We start from the raw sequence: 22,149 nt of genomic DNA, 5'->3' as shown, positions 1-22,149 counted from the left end.
AGATGGGTCTCGGTTTAGTCAGCTCTCTTTGGTTTTTATTATTTTCTTTTGTTTGGCACAATCCTGTTGTTCCCTCTGTTAGTCTTCATTTTGGCTATTTATAAATTCTTACTTTTTGTATCCAATTTATTCCCTTACATACATTAAATTACATTTATTTTTGAATTCTTATATTTGTGTGTCTCCTGTTAATTTTCAACATTTTATAGTGACTACTGGTGACATGTCCGAACTGTTTTAAAGTGTTCCCCTTCAATAATGTTCTAGACATTAAAGAGTAAAAAGAAGGGTCGTAACAAATACTATTTGTCTATAAACTTGAAGTGGATATTGTTTATATATCTGTCTAGACGGGTATTCACACTGTATTCATTCATCCAGCCCTTTTTAACAATAGTTCAATTATAAATGGATACAAATGTCTAAATATGTGAGAAAAAGCAGCACACTTATGACAAAACATTTTTATATATATCTGACCCAGTCTGTAATAACCATACTACAGTTTCTAAATCAAATTCTGAGATAATGAGCATCAAAGTCTGATTTTAGCTATTCTTTTTATTATGATTTCAATCTTTGAAGTGACGTTATTCAATCAATATTAAAGATATGGACAAAAATAAATTTGACACACGATTTTTGATAAGACAGGCACATTTATTTTGTTTGCAGCCAGCAATCATTCATGTGTAGCGTATTTAAAACAACGGCAAAAATTACACTAATTTTAGCGGTTTTCACATCGTTAGTGCTGAGGGGTTAGTTGTAACACAGCGTTACAATTAACCCCGCTTGGTCAAAATATTTTCAAGCCCACCAAAAAAGTTGCTTAGAGCTGCAGACATATTTCAAAATGATGCTATGTTTTAGTCAACAAGACACTGATTTATATGACATAGCATTGGATTTGATATCTTACACACCCAAACTTAAAAAAAAAAAACGAAAACAAAAAACATATGATGAGAAAATTGACTTACATGCCACCAAAACACTCGTTCATTAATAACTCTCTGGAAAAATATTATACATTTCCAAAAATTTGCGGGAGATCATCTTTTGGCAGCATTAAAAAAATAACGGAAAAACAAAACGCTCAACCTTGTGCAACAATGTAAACAGTCTGTGTTAAAACAAACCCTGTGTTAGTTTTTGCCCCGTGCACCCCTACTGTGGATATGACACCTCACTCTATTTTAGTTTAATAAAATAACTACAATCTAGTTTACTAACTAAAAAATGCTAACTTTTTGCAAAACATTTTATATAATATTTCCTATAGTAAACTGAAGTAAATTGTAATATATTGTAGTAATTACTTTATTAATGTAAACTACATTTTGCACTATTAACAATAGTGAAAAGATAAACTCTAGTAAATACTGTAGTATACTTCAATATTTACTATGGTATGGTTTTAGGAACTTTGCTATCATTTACTATAAAGTACCATATTTTTTTAAATGGGTCCTCCACGTTGAATGTGGTTATACTTCCTTGAAGTAGAGTGACTGATAAAACAAGTTTATTCACTTTTATATTCATAACCATTTTATTGACACATTTTATGGCTCATGTGCTTGCACATGTTACCCAGGCAACCAAGGGTTAAACAGTTTTTTCAGTGTTTGTGTTCATATAAAGCAATATTATTTTTAATAAGACTTTGTTTCTGTGTGTAAGCACATCGCAGTAACAGCCGAGGCTTGTGTCATTGTAAGCGGACACAGCATTCTGCTTGACCTCTGTTTGTGATAAATGACCTTTTGTAATGAACTGCCTCTGTTCCCGTGCATCCATTTTCCCTCAGGTCTCATTGTAAATTCCCACCACTGGAGTTTCTATTTCCTCTCTCTAACATTGCTAATATAGATTAATTACACATCCCTATGTGCAAATGTTCACGCGGCGCCTGTTATTAAGTCCAAAATATATATTATTGGCATCCCTACAGCTCACCCTCCCATTGCTCTCCTACCTACCAGAGCAGCACAAGCCAATCAAATTTAATATGGGCTTTTCCTTCTCTATTACCCAGAGGTGCGATCTTTGTTTGTGAGAAAAAGAAACCCAATATATTTTAATACAGTAATCTGTTATATAATCAATGTCTCATGTATCTTTCACAAGTCAGTTAAAAAGCACATTGTGGTTTGGTCCAATGAAAAATATTAACTTTTTTATTTTTATTTAGGGAGCAATATTTGATTCTTAAAAAAAATAGATTTTCATTTGTACTTTCATCAAGTCACAGTGTGGTACTTGGACTTTCAATTTTGTACCTAAATATTAGTACATCAAAGGTACAAACTGTTACCACACAGGCACAAATGTGTACCTTAATGGTACATATTATGACCTTTTAAAAGGGTACCATCCCACTGACAACTTCTGTACCATTTTTTCTAAGAGTGCACGGGTTCCTTTTTCCATTGCACATGGATGGAGTTCCCTGTGGAGAGACCTTTCCCTCATTGCCAAATATCAAATTCCTCATTTATATGCCAATTACTGAACTTATTACTACAGCCGCTGCCCGCTTGTAAAAAAAAGGCAGTCACTGCTGTTTGCTCACTCATAGTTGTTTTACTCCCAATAAACTAATAATAGATTTCGACCTTTAACAGTATTCATAGCGGCCGAGAGGCTAACGATTGATAATGCTTTATAATTAATCATGCATGGTAATTATGCATCCCGTGACATTTTCCATTACACCCATCGCAGCTGAGAGAGACATATGGAGCATATGTTTTAAGAAGAGAATCTACTGTGCTTATCGGTGCATTATGAAATTCAGTAATATACAACATGCTGAGATGTTTTAAAATAGTTTACTGACACTTTAAATTGCCTTATCTAATCCATCAGTTGTTTTACAGTTTTTTAAAGTGATTTTTAAACTTGCAAGTACAGTATTTGTACAGTATATTAATATAAAAGTCTCTGGATTCCAAAATTGTTTTTGCAGGTAACAAGTTAACCGACTTTATTCATGTCAGTGACCTGACTCAACCTGACTACAAGGTTACACCAGTGAAAGTCATTTTTAAGAGTTAGCTCCAATAGAAATTTAACTGCACTGTCTGTGCTAGGGAGAAACAAGTAAATGGTAAGTGTAATTTGGTAAGTAAGCGGTTAGTAATTTCGCAATATATATATATATATATATATATATATATATATATATATATATATATATATATATATATATATATATATATATATATATATATATAAGGGGAGCTCAGATGCAAAAGCCTCTAAACGTCACCTCCGTTAAAAATGAGAAATTGATATGAACCCAATACTCTCTGCACGCATTATACGTTCATTATACGTTTCGCTTCAAATCCACTTTTTCCAGGCAGAATCCATTAAGAGTCTAAAAAATATGCGTCTTTACGTGGCGGGGGTGTGCACACACCGAAGCTTTTAAACGAGGCAAAAAAACCGCCAGGCCGACGCTGACTGCGCTTTGGTTGCTATGATACTTCTGCTTTGTTTATCAGTCATTGAACGATGACATTTCACCAAAAGTTGAATATTTTCAACTCTCGGTGCTCAACGCTGAGTGCGGAAAACCCACTGAGCACCTGACTTTTTGTGAAAAACATTCTATTGTATTGTTTTGTGATATGTTGATGTATTTTTTTTTTTTTTTTGGACTTTCTGGGCTATGGTGTCTAAGACAAATTTCACAGTGATGAGACAGTAAAGTAAAGTAAGTATATATGAAGAGTTCAGATACTGGTTTTTGACACTATTATTAAAGCTTCAAGATCTTTGAATTAAAAGAGCTCAGTCAGAAATGTATTGAGAAAACATAAAGAAAGTGTGCAGGCATGTTACCTAAACATGTCAGACTCAAATAAGATTCCTGTACAAGCATGAAATTTATTAAAGGAATCATGAAATGTTCATGTTTAAGTGCTTTAATTTGGTCCCTAGTGCCTCTCTCAACCAAGAAAATGTTAAAAAGATCAACACAGTAAGTTAGTTTTGGAAAAAAAGCATGCACTGTAAAAAAATCCGTAGAAATTACAATGTTATTGCAGCTGGGTTGCCGATAATTTACCGTAGATTTACATTTATGTTATTTACTAGCAAGAGTTTGTTCAAAGTTAAATAAATTTTAAATATTAACAAGTCTTTATCTTTACAGAATAAAACTATACAATAACAGCCTCATGCAAAGCATTCTGGGAACCAGAAATCATCATCAACCTTTTTGTTTCCCAGAATGTTTTGCTTGATGCTGTTTTTTTAGTTTTACTCTGTAAAGACAAAGACTTGTAAATGTTTAATGTTCATTTAACTTTGAACAAAATATTGCCAGTAAAAAACATAAATTTAAATCTACGGTAAATTACTGGCAACCCAGCTGCAATTTATACCGAATTTTTTTACAGTGTGTGAAAAATAGGTAATTGAAATTTTCATCCCCTTGTGATGTCAGAATGGGATAGTATCGCCCCTAATCTGCACTATACAACCACAGCACTGCCATTTATTGTAGAGATCAGCTCATTTGCATTTAAAAGGTAACACCCAAAAACAACACATTTTTGGTCACACCTACAATGTGGCAATTTTAACATGTTATTATAAATTATCTATATGGTATTTTGAGCTAAAACCTCATATACGTACTCTGGGGATAGCAAAGATTTATTTTAAATCAAATTTTTTTTGTGATATGTCCCCTTTAAGCAGAGGGAAAGAGATTTTCTTATTCACACAACCCGAAATGTCATTTTTATGTTGTATTAAATTTTTAGATATGAAATGTCCTCTTTAAAGATAGTTTTAAAGACAATGACAGAGTCAATTTCCTGGAAAATAAATATAGTAGTATGCTGCAATACTGTGTAATAGGGAATCTGTAGCCGTATGGCATTTAAGTAAGACAGTATTAAGTAAGTAAGGAATAATTGACGACGGGCCATTGAATTATAAGAAAATAATGCACACCCAAGGTGCAATGCGGCATGACGCGAAGCGTCCGTTACACCGCGGGTGTGCATTATTTTCAAATAATTCAAAGGACCAGAGTCAATTATTCCTCTTATACCACGTCTTTTAAGACATTTGACAAGTTAGGTGTGCGGTTATCAGAAATTAATGCATACCCATGGAACATTTCTCAGCCAATCAGAATACAGCATTCAACAGACCCGTGGTATAAGAACAGTAATAATGAATGACTATTTGTAAATTTTGGTCATTTATTGCATATCTATAGCAAAGAAATTAGAATTCTTTAATATCTTATCTTTCCTAAACACAAATTGCACTGGACAAACTGAAATTAGTTTCCTAGAATACAAGAGACCCTAGTAATCTTAGGTGTCTAGAAATCTCCCAAACTGCTGAAATTTGCTGAGATCTCAAAGAACCGAAACAATCAAATGCCAAAGATTTCCAACTCTAACACTTTTCATCATATTTAATAATCCCATGACCCTGGCATTGCATTAGTCGAGCTACAGGGATGATACACGGCACATACGGTATTCCATCCACATATTTTTCTCACCTCACTTACTTTGTCATTTTCAATAAATGCTGTTCATCAAATATCTTGCAATGTGTTAATGACATGGACAGGTCCTCTGAAGCACTGCAGGATTAAGTGTTGTATTTACAGTAAGTGCATAATCCTCAGGGCTGGATTGTGATCTCAATAACTCACTAGTTTCTGGGTCACTCCTAGGTTGTGTTCCTTAACAATAACTGGATCAGCACTTTTTCTATAGTGACTAATGAGATAAGCAATTTGCAGCTGGACTTCATACTGCACCTCCAGGTCCTTAGTGTAAATGGCAACAATGGCTAAAGTCTCAAATCTCAAAAGCCTCAGAATCCAAAACAAATTGCAGGGATTTTTTGGCATTAATCTTAAAAATCATCTGAAAAAGATGATCAATGGGGAAAATGACCCAGTGTATTTTTGATAGATAAATTGATATAATGACAAATGATTATCTTGTTTTATATTCCTATTAGTTGGGTGGCAGGGTGAAGATCAGATTAAAAATCTATTAGTTGCTGACTCGTGGGATTTACTAGAGAGAAATTTTTTTTGCTTGGAAGTGCATTTTCTACTTCGTAGATGAACTTAACCCCCTCCCTTTAAAATTAGTTGATAGAAAGATACAATATGTGAACTTGTTTGTGATATCCAAGATTAAGTCTTATATAATCTAATTTTGAGATTAGGAGCATCAAAGTTTAATTTTAGTCATTGATTGATTCAGTTATCAGTTTTACTCGGTCAGTATTAAAACTATCAAGGTTATACTTTAGCTGGGTTTTCACAGACTGGGTCACCTGTACGGACTGGACATACCTGTAATGTCAAATTTGCAACATGATCTCACAGAAAGTCGTGTTATAGTCACAAAAAATGTGATGGCACAAAATTTCCATGGCACAAAATTAATCTTTTTTTTCTCCATATTTTTAAATCTTTGGTTTGGGTTCACTCTAAAAAATGCTGGGTTGTTTTTAACACAGGGCTGGGTCACTATTGGACAGAACACACTGCCGGGTTAAAATGACCCAACTGCTGGGTTATTTTAACCCAACTGCTGGGTTGTTTCAACATGGTTGATTGACAATAACCCAGCAATTGGTTTAAAACAACCCAGCAGTTGGGTAATTTTAACCCGGCAGTGTGTTCTGTCCAATAGTGACCCAGCCCTGGGTTAAAAACAACCCAGCATTTTTTAGAGTTTAGGATGTACTTTTATACATTGGTTTCTACATGTTTTTCTTCCGCTTTTTAAAACTATTCTCATCTGGAGTTGAGAAAACAATACATAAAATGATGCGAAAAAGAAAGTTGCGCCACGAACAATTTTTTTTTTAAATAAAAATTAGTGGGACTGACATGAAAAGGAAATTCGTGCTCAAGGCAAAAAAGCAGAATTTTGTGCCATGGACACAAATAAATTAATCACATTTTTTGTAACACGACTTTCTGTGAGATCAGTCTGCAAATTTGTATTTTTTTTCTAAATTTGTGTTGATACAGTACATGCATTGTATCAACAATAATTTGACGTTATCTTTTTTGGCGTTTTCATTTTTATGTTAGTTTATATAATCTGCATAATTATTATAATAAATATTAGTATGAATATCTCATTTGAGCATTGAATGATGAAGGTTGATATAATTTTATGCAGCAAATCTATCATTATTCATAGCAAGTGACATTTTACAGCAGAGTGACTGGATAATACGGTGTTAAATGAATAAAAAGCAAATAAAATTAAACAATTTTTTTTTTAGGAAGCAGGATAATAGGATGCAACCATGGCTTTACTGAAATAAACCCAGAACAAGGAAGAAACAAAGACAACATTACAGTCCAAAACAGAATAAGTCCTAACAATGAGCACAGAGAAAAAGATTTTAAGAAAAAGGAAGCAGCATTCCGAATCCATTTAAAAGGATAAACAAGATTTGTATCAATATATTTATCCATAAAACCATTACTGTTTACTAGAAGCAAATACAGTCCAGTTTACATGACTTTATAACATGGTTGTAGCTATGGTCATTAACGGTTAGCTTGTTTGTTACTCCCACAGGATTATACATTGTAAATACGTTGGTTACTCTTTTCTGGATGTTTAAACCACCTCCTTTAATCAAAATCTATCATTTTTGTCTTAAATATATGACTTACGTGCGGCTTTTACTCAATAACATGTTGTAATAAATGAAGATGTCTACAGAGCCGGCGCCAGACCATAACTAACAGGGGGGCATTTGGCTTCCAACGGGGGGGGGGCACGCAATAGCAACAATAACTTGCAAAAACAAGACATTAAAACAACAAATACAGTGCAAGCACACACTCATACAACTGGTACAGACTGTCAGCTCATTTCCCGTATAAAGTGCAAAAGACCACAAACTATGCGCAAAACTATTGAACTTCAACCGCGGCGTGAGCGTAAGCTGAGCTCTACTGCGCTCGCGCTTTGCTTGACGCAACAACAAACCGCCCTCGCGCGGCACAAGCCATTGAAATGAATGGGTTTCATAGTGCAGCGCACACCGCGTCCTAACTTGAAAAAAGCCGCTTTACCATAATCACGTCGTACTGCTGTTAACGGTCTATAGCCACACTTCACATTTAAGCTTACGTAATTTAAAACAACGTTAACTTTTAAAATAGCTGAAAATGGCGTGTACGAACATAAACTTCCTTAAAACAGTCCTGTAGATTTGTAAATTCCACCTCAACCTCTAATCTCTGAGTTTGAGCCAGTCTGTGTTTGCATGAAGTCAGATGAAGCAGGCGGTGCTGATTCGTTCTAAATGTTCTTATATCCGTATTTTACACAATCCATAAAATGCCGCGAAAAAACACGTTGATAGTATCAAGTCACAAATATACTAAAGACGTAAGACGGGTGAGATGCGGCAATACATCCAATCAGAGAAACTGGTCTATTTTAATTAAAGAAAACATATATCAACTATATTTTCCTCATTTGATTACATTACAAGTCATGAAACATTCAATGTTTAATTTATTTTAATTATTCTTGATATATATTAAATGAATAAAAAACTTTGTAGGGGGGGCACAACAACCTGTTTGGGCTTTTTCAGATAATAAAAAAATAAAGCTTTTAACTGTTGCATAAGCAGCTCTCACAATACTTTTCTAAACATCTTCTAATGTCCTGGTAAAGAGTTCCTTATCCTCCACATCAAGTCCATACAGCAGCACTGAGCTAAATATCCTCAGCCAAAAGTTACCTGTCGCAGACATCATCAGGACAGACTCCAGTCAGCCTTTTCAAGAGGATATACTAAAGTTATCTTTTTTTCTTGTGAAATAAATGTAGTTTTGCAATGAAATGAGAATTAAAGCAGATGTAATGTTATAAAAAAATAGGAGGAGATAACATGTTGGCGTGTGTTTTAAATGTGGTGTTGACATCTACAATATATGCATCATAATATAACTATAGCTAAGGCAGTAATTAGGCGTTTTTGCATTTAAATTTAACCCTGAAACATGTACAAGAGAAGATTATCTACATTACAGACATCTCAGACCCTAAAAACTATCTAGAATCTGTCGCTGAAAATTTAGTTGTATTGATGATAATGAGTTTAGCACCTTGCCTCACACACACAAACCCACACGTACACACCCAAACACAGCATCTTACAAATGACTGATGAAGAACGGATGAATCACACTTATTAAAAACTTATTCAGCTGCATTGGCAACAACAGCACCCCTGCTAAAGCACAACCACTGATTTACACACCAACTATTAAACAGTCACATGCCACCAATAACATTTGTCATGTTTATGATGCCGAACACATTACATTATGTTAAGCTTGGCCTGTATTAGACGCAGACATGCAGTTTGGGGAGAGATTCTGGCATTTGCTGTATTCCCACACGCCTGTTATTAATCATTTTTGGGGAAAAACGTAGGATGGGGTTTGATGCTTTCATTTACATTTAAGAAATCCTACAATTTTATTTTAAGTTCTAGTTATAAACGCCATATCTTTTCCTCAAAACCACTCCAACATGAGAAAATTGGGATGGATTATATTAAAGGGGCCATGTCACAATATTGTTTAAAGATGTCAAATAAATCTTTTGTGTCCCTAGAGCACATATGTAAAGTTTTAGCTCAAAAGACCATATAGATAATTTATTATAGCATGTTAAAATTGCCACTTTGTAGGTGTGAGCAAAAATGTGCTGTTTTGGGTGTGTCCTTTAAAATGCAAATGAGCTGATGAAATGCAAACACTGATCACAATGATGGTGGTTTGATGCAATTTTAAACTTAATTGTGCTGTGAATTATTTTCTCTCTCTCTCTCTCTCTCTCTCTACACTAAATTGCAGTGCTGTGGTTGGATAGTGCAGATTAAGGGGCGGTACTATTATAATAAGAGCACCTTATGACATCATAAGGAGAGCCAAATATCAATGACATATTTTTTCATGTGCTTGCAGAGAATGGTTTACCAGAACTAAGTTACTGGGTTGATCTTTTTCACATTTTCTAGGTTGATAGAAGCACTGGGAACCCAATTATAGCACTTACACATGGAAAAAGTCAAATTTTAATGCCATGACCCCTTTGAATAGGTAATGATGTCATTAAGAGGTTCATTTTGTGATAACTTTACATAAATAAATACACTGACATGAAAAAATGTTTCAGCTTCAAATTATTTTATGATATGTGATATGAGATTGTAGTTTATGAAATTGGTTGCAAGGGACAACAGTCAATTATACAGTTTAACAGTTATTACACTGCATGATGATTAACCAATCAAAATCAAGTAATCCATTTACATTTTAAAATTGAGTGTTTTGAGTCGACCAATCAAGATTGGCTGATCTGTGATTGCTAAAAATGACATCAGGAGATGAAGAAAGCCATTGGATTAGTAAAATAAGACAAAAAGTATACTTGAAAGAGTAAACTTTATTCCATTTCCGTTTCCCCACTTTATCTAATCATTTAAACACATTTCATAAATAGAGATCTGGTGATTTTGGGGGTGGGTGGACTGTACAGAATAAACCATCAAAACTGAATATTACAAAAGAAAGAAATGGGTCACGTGTGCATTGTGGGTTATATATTTACAACATACAATAGAAGAGGAAAAAGCAATTAAAGTGTAATGGGCATCTACTGACACAATGTAACCGCAGAGCAACCTGTTAAAATGACATGTTATCAGCACACACAGAATATTTGAAAGAGATTTATAATATATTTAGATGGTTTGCAAGCATGGGTTGAGTATACGGCATTACTCTCTAACCAGACAGGTCCGTGAAACAGAGTAAGTGCTTATAATGATCGCTGGTTAAGAAACCTTGCAAACGAAATCAAATACAATCAGTATAGAGAATCTCTAAATGCAAACAATATCATGCTGTTCTACATCAAGAAAATGCTGCGATGTTGCTGTATACAAGGATATAATACAAATTAAAATATACGACAAATAAGATGCGAATACTGAAAGTCGGAGAAATATGTTGAAGGAGAACCTGAGACAAGTTGTGTATCAATGTACAATTCCTACAATGTGCATAAGGAGCAATACCATTCATCTTCACCGAAAATGCGAAACAAACCTTGAATATGGGCTTTACGACGTTTACATAAGGCCTACAATAACTCAAGCATTCAAAAAAAAAAAAAAAAAAACTTGAAAACCATACAGTATTGACTGCAACTAACAAAAAGCGACAAAATTCGGAAACAAAATGTCAGGAATGTCTAGCATCATGGAAATCCTCTGCAGGCTTTGCTTTCAATATTCCACATTTCCAGTGTTTGTTTTTGTTCTTTTTGCCTTTTTGACATCCTTGAAACGAGATAATCTTATCTTACATATACCATAGCACTTAAAAGAAAAGTGAAAAGTGGAATATAATCATATCAACCCAAGGCAGATGGAAATCACGCTCCAAAAGCATATCATAACACGATTATATACAAACTTTGTTTTAAATAAGATCATAATAGCAAAGTGTAAAGTTTGGTACGGCTGATGTGCACGTAGCAAAGTGAAGATGTAATCTGACCTGCAGTTCTCATTATATTGCGTTCCACATTCATTTGAAATAACATTTAAAATGCGATATTCGTTTAATATCAATCTCCTGTGCTCCAACACCAACAACAACAACAAAAAAAAGATTTATTGGCATTCGCAAACAGCATCCTCCGATCGGGGCTACATACAGCAATTCATGACTTTATATCCAGATTTCAAAAACAGTGCATCATGCGGAAGTCCTGTGGCTTCAAAAATTGCAATTTCTATATACAGAAATAGTCTTTAGAAAATTTGCGAATATGTGAATGGGAATGTTTGAGTACGTTGCATGGGCATATAATGAGATAGCCCCTTTAAGTGCAGGTAGTATTTGCTCTGGACCCTTATCAACACCGTAAGGGTCTACATGTAGAAAAACCTTGATATATTTATATTGCGTAGAAGTACGTCCCTTGGTCGGAGCGAAAAAAGTCTCCATTTACTACTTGGCAACATGAAAAATAACTTTGAAGGGGGAAAACCCATTGACATCTGAGGCCTAATTCACGTAGTAGAGCCAGTAGATCAAGTTGAAAAGAGAGAACGCGGAGGGAAATATTATCCGTGACCATCGATCGATGGCGTTCACGTCTGTGAGGTCAGGAATTTTGATTTTGAGCTGGGAAGAACGCCTGCGCAGCCGCGGCTTCTTCGACTGCGTATTCCTGTCCAGACTGTGACGGCCCGTCTCGGGCCGTGCTGTGCTCTGTTTTCGATATTGGATTCCTGAGTTATCGAACACCATTGAGGTGGAGTTTCGGGCTTCGGTGACGCTGGTGGTGATCTCGTTCCCGGCCACCTCGTTGTGGATCTCAAGGGTGGTCAAAAGAATATTTCCCTGCGAGTCCACCTGCAAGCACAGACAGTCCTGGTCACCACACTAAAAACACATATAAACAGATATTTTATTCATTTCTAACAACAGAAATACTAAATAAATATGGAAGTATATGCTGTATACAATACCATATACAAGTTTAGGGTCTCTTACTCATTCTTTATGTAAGGGATAATGTATAGGCAGCAGAATGTATCACAGAAATAAGACCCAACAATGTGATCAGGACCCAAGGCCTATACATTAACATGCTGATTACATGTCTATTTACCTCATACACTGCAAAAAATGATTTTCAAGAAAAATATTCTTAGTATTTTTGTCTTGTTTTCAGTAAAAATATCTAAAAATTCTTAAATTAAGATGCTTTTTCTTGATAAGCAAAACGACCCAAGAAAATTTGTGTAGTTTTTAGACCAAAAATTTCAAATGTAAGTGATTTTGTGCATAAAACAAGCAAAAAATCTGACAATGGGATAAGCAAAAAAATCTTGAACATTTTTCTTAAACACTAAATTCAATAAAAAATCAAGAAAAATTTGCTTACACCATTGGCAGATTTTTTTGCTTGTTTTATGCACAAAATCACTTAAATTCGTTTTGCTTATCAAGAAAAAGAATCTTAATTTAAGAATGTTTAGATATTTTTAATGAAAACAAGACAAAAATACTAAAAACATTTTTCTTTTAAAAATAATTTTTTGCAGTGTAAGTGAAGTAAGGTACGTTAAATATTGATTTGAAATATTTTTTTTTAACAAATGCAGACCTTCGGCGAGGAAAACCTGTTTACTTTCGTTTTTAAGATAAGACAAGATGTTGAAATGTCACGAACACACTATTTGGTTTAATCACTTGTAAATATAATGCTGGATATGTTATTAAAAGACATTTTTCTATTTCTTTTTTTGTGTAATATTAAACTGTACCTGTCAAAATAATTTGCACCCGTGTGTTATTAGTTTTGAGTGGTAATTATTTGAAATTGACGAACCTTGGAATGCTATGGGTGCCCAATCAGAATCAAGCAATTTAGAGAGCTGTGCAATAAGTAAGGAATAATTAATGACATGCCATTAAATTATTAGAAAAATAATGCACACCTGGGTGTCCCTGAGTCAATTATTCCGCTTATACTATATTTTTGTACTAAAATTTCTATTGTGAGTAGGACTATTTCATCCGCGTCTCATCCAACGGCTTTTTTGCTTGTTCCAAAATGTTGATAGCATTCTAATGCAGTTATTAATGAAGTTATTAGAAAGAGAGCAAGAGCGACAGAAACATAGAGAGAAAAAACACAGAGAGAGAGAAAAAAGAGAGAGAGAAGAGAGAGAGAGAGGGAGAGCGAGCGAAAGAGAGAGATTGTGTTCCAAGGATACCTCTGTGCGTCTCTAAACAGCGCTATTATTGCCTTGGTAAATCTTCTGTCATGATGTTTTTGTTAGTCCGTTATTATAGTTAACTTTGGGAAGTGATAAGAAACTGTAATGCGGTCAAGAGAGCTACCTGGAACTACGTTCGCTGTGCGTTTCCCAGAAAATAATTGCACACCTCAGAACCTTCATCAGCCAATCAGATTCAAGCATTCAACAGTATAAGTAAGGCATAATCAACGGCCTGCCATGCATTACAGGATTTTAACTGCACGACTCAAAGTCCATTTAAAATACTTCAAAGCACGGCAGGCTACTGATTATCCCACTCATTCCATGGTCATTTGCCAAGTTATAGACAAGTTATAGACAAGTTAAAACTAGTAAAAACAAAAATGCCGTGAATCTTTGCAGGGCAGTATTTAACTCTTTCGCCGCCATTGACGAGATATCTCGTCAATCAAGAGAAAACGCTTCCCTGCCAATGACGAGATTTTCCGTCTTTCCGCAATACCGCTATTATCCACCAGGTGGCGTTCTTCCGCAACTTTTTAAACCCGGAAGTATTGCCCTATGGCAAGCGGCTGCATGTCCGTGTCTGTTTTAAAGATCGCTCTGAATGGGATCTCTATGAAAAGTCCATCAAAAAAATGGAATTATCTCTTTTTTTTTTGCTCAAAATGTGGTGTTTTTGCAGAAACCTACCCATATTCAAAAGCTGATTACAAAAGAACCACTGAAGGTAGGATGAAACGTTTTTTTTTTTTTTTTTGAAAGCAGAGGGTCTGTTCTTTCATTTGGTATATTGTATGTTTATATATTTAAAGAAGAACATTTTCTGGAAGGCATTAAACTTTGGTGAAAATCATGAAAAATGCTGGCGCTGGCTGGCAACTTTTTTAAAAAAGCTGGCGGTGAAAGAGTTAACCAAATGGGTAAAAAGTTAAACATTTTTCATCAGTTACTGTGCATTAAATGATTTTATTCCATAACTTCCAGACAATCAGAATCAAGAATTCCAACAGACCATGGAATAATAATTTTTATACCTGTTGAATGCTGTATTCCGATTGGTTGAGAAATGTCTCATGGGTATGCATTACTTTCAGTGTGGGGGATAATTACTTTTAAAAGTAATGCATTACAATATTAAGCTACTCCCAAAAAAGTAACTAATTGCGTTACTTAGTTACTTTTCATGGAAAGTAATGCTTACGTTACTTTTTTGTTACTTTTGCGCTACTTTTTCTTGGCTGTGGCTTGATCTCTTTCAGGCCTTGCAGGTGTTTTTTATGACTTAAAAGTTCTGCATTCAGAAACTGCATATTTCATCACAAAAATGTTGAACTCTGGCATGCCATCTCAGTTTCTGATTCAAACTGTTCCCACACAGACGTGTACGCATAGAGTGCATAATGTGACTATGTTAAGTTTAATTCAGTACATAATTCTTTTTTAATCAAATTAATTAAACAAAAAAAGTAACTTGCATTACTTTTTTGAAAAAGTAACTCAAATATTAATGTGTACATTTAAAAAGTAATGCGTACTTTACTCGTTACTTCAGAAAAGTAATATTATTACGTAATGCACGTTACTTGTAATGGGTTACCCCCAACACTGATTACTTTTCTATATATGCACAACTGACCTGTCAAATGACTTAAAATATCCACCGGAGTATTGTTTGTGGTAACCGTGATATAAGCGGAATAATTGATTGGGTCCTTTAAATTATTCGAGTACTCCGATCCTTTGAACTAAAAATAACTCTGCTTCGCGTCGTGCTGCATTACCACTTTGGGTGTGAATTATTTTCGAATAATTCAATAGCCCATTGTCCATTATTCCTTAAGTAACTCATTAAAACAATGGAATAACACAAATGGGAAGTTACTATGAAAATTATGACGAAAAAAATACTAAATAATGTTATATTTTAGCATCTTTAAATTAGTCACCCTTTGCACAGAAAGTAAAAAAATGTACTCTTGGCATTTTATCAACCTACTTCTCAAGGTCTCACCCTGAAATGCTTTTTAAACAGTATTAAAGGATCTATTATGGGCTTTTATTGCCTGTTTAATCTTCATTATTCGGTCCAAAACATCCATTTAAAAATTGTTAAATAATATTTATTTGTAATAAAAAAAATCAATATGTTGGAACAATAACTATTTTGTCCCTTAACTCTTTCCCTGCCAGCGTTTAAAAAAAGTTTCCAGCCAGCGGCAGCATTTTTATGATTTTCACATAAGTTTAATGCCTTAAAAAAGATATATATTTAAATATATAAACATGCAATATATCAAATGAAAGAATAGATCCTCTGCCTTCATACAAAAACACTCTTTCATCCTATTTTCATTTTTTATCAGCTCTCAAATATGCATAGGTTTCTTCAAAAATACCACATTTTGAGTAAAAAGCTGAGATAATTGCAAGACTTTTGATAGAGATCAGATTCAGAATAATGATCAATACATACACAAGGTTTAAACTGTTTGGGCTTAGCGGTTGCTTCCGGGTTTTATAAGTTGGGTAAGAGTGCCACCTGGTGGATAATAGCGGAAATAGGGATTGACGGAAAAACTCGTCAGTGGCAGGAAAGTGTTTTCTCTTAATTGACAAGATAACTTTTCAATGGCGGGGAAAGAGTTAATGTTTGACTGGTATTGTATATATTTATTAATATACTGTACCACAAATAGAAGAAAAAAGTAAAACTTTCATTTCTAGATTTGCAATAAAAAATGTGTATTAGAATCAATCATTACAGCTATTGCAGTAACGATATTAAAATGAGATTCACTTGGCCTCAAATAATAAATGATTTAAACTGTTGGATTACGTCATCCTCCATTTCCTTTCAATCTGTAAAGAATATAAAAATATATTGAGGTTATAAATTGTTGGGTGCTGTTAATGGACTGAATTGAGGCTAATGTAAATCAAAAACTAGCAAGCTGGTAACGTGTGGTCTTTTGGGAACACTTTTTGTAATAAACGAATCACTGAGCTTTATTTCTTTCATTAAAACGTTCGTAAAACAGATCGACAGTTAGAAATAATACGTTCCAGACACATAACCCTCAGTGCTGAATGCTAAAACAATATTTGGCATTTCTCTGAACAACATCGACATTCGATGTTCAGGTTATTTCTCAAGAGGAAGTAACTTAATCAGATTAATTGTTTATTTACTATTACCTCTGAGTCTCAGCAGTAATAAATAATTCAGAAATACATTCGAGCAGAAAAATCATTACAGCTGAACCTCGAGTCATAATCTGAATCAGTGTTTCTGATAGTATCAAACAACAGAACATGGGCATGAAATAGTGTGGTATGAGATGAAATGTACTGAACCATAATATTCATTTAAATGAAGGACATACCAGATAGAAATGATGGGAATATTGCTTGTGACTCACATCATCACACAGAGGAGGAAATGAATATGCAAAAGGATAAAATAACCTTACCGATTGACAAAACTCACGATAAAAAGGACTGGTTTATGTATGTTTTCCACACTCGATTGTTGCACTTACCCCTCGTGAATGACGATGACCTTGTACCTGATTGGATTGTTTGACGGTTGTGGGCTTGCAGTTGCCTCCCTCCTGAACAGGCTGGTAAGTAAAAACACAAATATAAACATATTTAGCCTATCTGAGCCATATTTTTAATTCGAGTCGATCATTTATCCCTTAAAAGTTATCTTTGTGCTGCATATGTGAAAGTTATTTCTATGATAATAAATTCTACATGCCTTAAAATAGCTTGAATATAATTCTCCACCCTTGCCACATTTACATACACAGATCATGCATATGTAAATTAGCCCCGCCTCTACACAATCACACAGCTCAGGCCATAGATATATAAGTACATAGATGCTGCGTTCGGCAGTTTCAGACATGTAGCTGACGGTTTCACAATGCATACGTGACATTTTTGTTTATTTTTTGCAATCGTTTCGGTAGCGAGTCTATTCGGCATACATTTTTATGGCTTGGACTGCCTGACCCACTCGTTTAACTACTTTGGCTTGATTGGTAGCATGTTTGTGAGAGAAAATACTCAGCAATGGTGTTAAATTTGAATATGGTTGGTCTTAGAGCATATTTAAAACACCGCCAGACATTTAAACAATGATAAAGCTAGATTTCTTCTACTATGTAGCTCTGCATAATACTGAAAAAAATGCGATAACTTGCTAAATAAAGAGATCATTCCTTTTACCTTGTTGCCGTCATATTTGTTACGGTCGTTATTGGCTTTATCCGCTTTCTCGGCCAGTTTCTTCTGCATCTGAGGGCCTCGGCCAAAGAAAATGTAGTTGACGAAAGCATATTCCAGAAGAGCCAAGAAGACAAAGACGAAGCAGCCCATCAGATACATGTCTATGGCCTTGACGTATGGGATCTTTGGAAGTGTTTCTCTCAGATGGGTGTTGATGGTGGTCATGGTCAGCACAGTGGTGATACCTGGGGAATTGTATGCAATAATATTATATATCATACAACTCAATCTAACAAAAGAATAATAAAAACGTGCAGAAAATGCTGTGCATATGCCAGTCCCTCCAGAAAAACGCGATTATGCGATCGCATGATTTAATGCATAATCAGCAAAAGTTGGCATATTTATGCAGGGGCTGCATTTTTTAAATACGCCGCACTTTCGCCACATAAATTGCAGATTTCTAATCACAAAATATGCAGGGCTTGCATGATTTCATAATCCCCGCGTTTTCGTAGCAAAAAATCATATATATCTTAGCAGAAAGTTGAAAAATGTTGCATTTACTTCACACATGTGCAGCTGTGTGCCCTGTTTTCATGAGAATGTTAGGAAGTGACGTAATTACGCGACATGAAAAGATGCAAAACCTGTAAACAATTTTGACAGGTTCCCGCAATTTCATTGCATATACCGCATATTCCATCGCATTTTTTAAGAAAATCAAGGATTTTTGCCCGCAACAAGCACAAAAAAACTCTGAAAGGACTGATATGCCTCCAAACAGACACAATCCATTAAAGATATAAAATATAAGAAAAAGTGCATTTACATTATATTACATTTTAGGTATTTGGTAGATGCTTTAATCCAAAACGTGCATTACAACGTATACATTTTTATCAGTATGTTTGTTCCCTGCGTTCGAACGAATGCCTTTTTGTCCTTTTAATGCAGTGCTCTGCCCCTGAGCTACAGTATGCATGAGCAATGCGATAAAGTACAATGTAAAGCATGTCAGTACATGATCCCATCTGGGTGATTCTCGCAAAATTAGACTTATGAGGTGTCATGAAACATTTTGATAAAAAAAGTAAATGCAAAGTAAGAGTATCAAACAAGAAGCATGCAGTTACAAACATCTCTTCAAGTACTATTTTGTCCATGATTTCAAATGACATCATACAAACCAATGTTGTTGTTTTTTTCACATTTAAGGGGAACATTTTCATTACCGCAACGTGTCCATGGCTGAATTTGGGTTCTTTGACATGGAAATATTTATAATTAAAAAAAATCAAAAAAATAAAAGCTTCAGTGCATGTTATACTATAAACATTTACAGTAAAGAAACATGTGGTATTTGGTGATCATTGGTAAATGTAGAGACAATAATAAGGAATATAAATGTGTCCAAGACCAATTTTCTCATCCTCCGCAACAATTTTCAATCATTGTTTAAGCCCTCAAGGAACTAACATTTAAAAAAAAAGGGACATAATTGACTGTGACACTCAAGATGGCTCCCAGGTAAGCAGTTTTTATTTTTTCTCTCCAGATAAAAGTTGAATTTTCTTTGTCATAGTACCTAGACAACTTTTTGTTCTCATTACCGAAACATGAGTTTGTAAATGCATATATTTAATGTAATATCATGTTGTGGTAATGAAATTTTTTTATAATGATCTAAAAATAATGGTTATAGTAAGTTCAGACCTTAATCTTATATGTGCAAAAAATATAATAATTGGCTTCAAGGACTTCTGATGCATTTTTGTGATTTACTGTTTAAAATTAACTTCCATTCACTGTCATGTGTCTCTGCATTGCCCCATACCGTCCTGTACTGTATGTTCTATATATAAGCTAACTTTAAGCTTATACAGAAAGTCAGGGTCAACACAACCAAGTGTAACTAATTTGAAAGTACATGCTTATGAAAGGAAGAACACATCGACACTGAAAATTCAGGAAGGGACTCAGCCAGGGATGAAAGCGCGCTCTCTTTTGACACCTCTGTTCTGCCGCCCACCACAAATCTGGACTCTGAGAATGGGTGCTACAGATTGAGTGCTGTCACAGTGTTTCAAATGCCAGATCTGAGCTATGCTCAGTAAAGAAAATGATATAAAAACAACACAGTCCAATCTAAATACAAATAATCCACTTATGATTACAGAACCAGGGTTAACCAGGGTCGTAATTCATTTCAAATGTAAATAAAATGCTGTTTTATCCCCGGCAAACCTTTAATTGGTCTCTAAAAAGCCACAACATTGCACCCTTTTGTATATTATGCATTATGCGATGAGTCTGACCTAATTAGATGATTATATTCAATTCATTTGTACTGAGGCCAGATGTGAGACAGCGGGGAAAACATACAGCATATAAAACAGCATGACTGATCAACAAAGCTGGCCACAGCAGAATAGCCCTAAACTGTTTGTTCTCCTCCTGCCATTTCCCTAATGTTCACATTCTTTCCCAAATGCCACATTCATGTTTAATCGTATGCTATATTATAGATAGCATTATATAAGCCGAATAGCTTGTTTATTGGTATGATTCTAGCTGTGATACTCTATTCTGTTTAAACCGCGAGTCAATCCTGAGTCACTGGCGTCTGAGATCAAAGAGGAGAAATATTCCAACTGGTCAAACACCCACTCTGAAATGTACAAACACACGCATGCAGAGAAGATAACGCTAACATACTGTCCAAACTCCCACTCTATAAATTTCTCCCTTGTTTATCCAAACTTTTTCTCAATACCAGCAATCTGCCATTATTCAAAGTGTTGGTATCCACAAATGTGTGTTGACATTTAATGGCAGTAGACATCAAATAAAGTTGTGAAATGACAAATTATTATGTAACTTGTTCATTTCAAGAAGGTTTTTCTTATAAATTGCCTTTATATAAAATATATTATCACTATAAATAAATGCCACTATTGCATGATTCCATCTATTTAATTAAAGGGACACTCCACTTTTTTGAAAATATGCTCATTTTCCAGCTCCTCTAGAGTTAAACATTTGATTTTAACCATTTTTGGAATCCATTCAGCTGATCTCCGGGTCTGGCGGTACCACTTTTAGCATAGTTTAGCATAATCCATTGAATCTGATTAGACCATTAGCATCACGCTAAAACATAACCAAAGAGTTTCAATATTTTTCCTATTCAAAACTTGACCTTTCTGTAGTTACATCGTGTACTAAGACCGACGGAAAATTAAAAGTTGTGATTTTTTTAGGCAGAAATGGCTAGGAACTATACTCTCATTCTGGCGTAATAATCAAGGACTTTGCTGCTGTAACATGGAGTGCGTTTACATGCACAGAATAAGCGGATAACTATCAAAAATCAGCTTATTACAGAAAACAGATTGTTTTCATGCGTTTACATGCAAATCAATAAGCCGGCTATGCAGACAACTGCGTTTACATGGGACTTGGAGAATTATCAGTTTTCTCGCAGGCAGTGACGTCACCACCTATAGTACACAAAAAGTCAACGGCATATCTGTCTTAAACTGTACCGGATTACCGTGCGGATTACCCTAAGAAGACCTTTGTTTATCATCCTGGAGCCGTTTGGATTTATTTTGTGAAGGATGGATGCACTTTTTTTGGACTTGAAGGTCGTGGACCCAGTAAATTCACATTTAATCAACTGAAAGATCTAAAACATTTTCTAAAATATCCGAAAATGTGTTTGTCTGAAAAATGATGGACATATGCAACTCGGACAGCTTGGGGGCGAGTAAATCATGGGTTTAATATCATTTTTGGCCGAACTATCCCTTTAAGTATTTAAATATAAACCTTTAGACTAAAACATTTTTAAGTTCATGGTAAACAATTCAGTAAAGTGATCCTAAACTTTTTGACAGGTAGTGTGCACTGTAAAAATTCCTTGTTGCGCTTAAATTTTTAAGTTGAATCAATTTAAAATTACAATGCTTTTTTAACTTCAATGACTAGTGAGGAGTTACTATAAATTATTAAAAATAAAGTTGAAAAAACTTAAGCTAATTCAATTTT

The 22,149-nt window shown here is 34.6% G+C and overlaps 1 protein-coding gene across 2 annotated transcripts in view; it reads right to left on the bottom strand.

Annotated features, from left to right (window-relative positions):
• Positions 1-11,381: 11,381 nt before the first annotated feature.
• Positions 11,382-22,149, bottom strand: part of gabrb3 (gamma-aminobutyric acid type A receptor subunit beta3) — a 59,879-nt gene continuing 49,111 nt past the window's right edge. Inside the window, exons 8-10 of one of the 2 annotated variants that reach the window (XM_073815190.1) lie at positions 18,097-18,341; positions 17,403-17,483; positions 11,382-12,514 (exon numbers count right to left, since the gene is read on the bottom strand). In XM_073815190.1, coding sequence (XP_073671291.1) covers positions 12,134-12,514; positions 17,403-17,483; positions 18,097-18,341 — 707 coding nt within the window. In that variant the 3' untranslated portion in view covers positions 11,382-12,133. The remainder of the gene's footprint in view (positions 12,515-17,402; positions 17,484-18,096; positions 18,342-22,149) is intronic. The other variant, XM_065264545.2, reaches the window with a different exon arrangement.

This window comes from Paramisgurnus dabryanus, chromosome 7 (genome assembly GCF_030506205.2).
Source record: "Paramisgurnus dabryanus chromosome 7, PD_genome_1.1, whole genome shotgun sequence".
In the NCBI taxonomy this organism is placed as follows: domain Eukaryota; kingdom Metazoa; phylum Chordata; class Actinopteri; order Cypriniformes; family Cobitidae; genus Paramisgurnus; species Paramisgurnus dabryanus.
The sequence above is the reverse complement of the archived record's forward strand: the minus strand, read 5'-3'. Positions and strand labels throughout refer to the sequence as shown.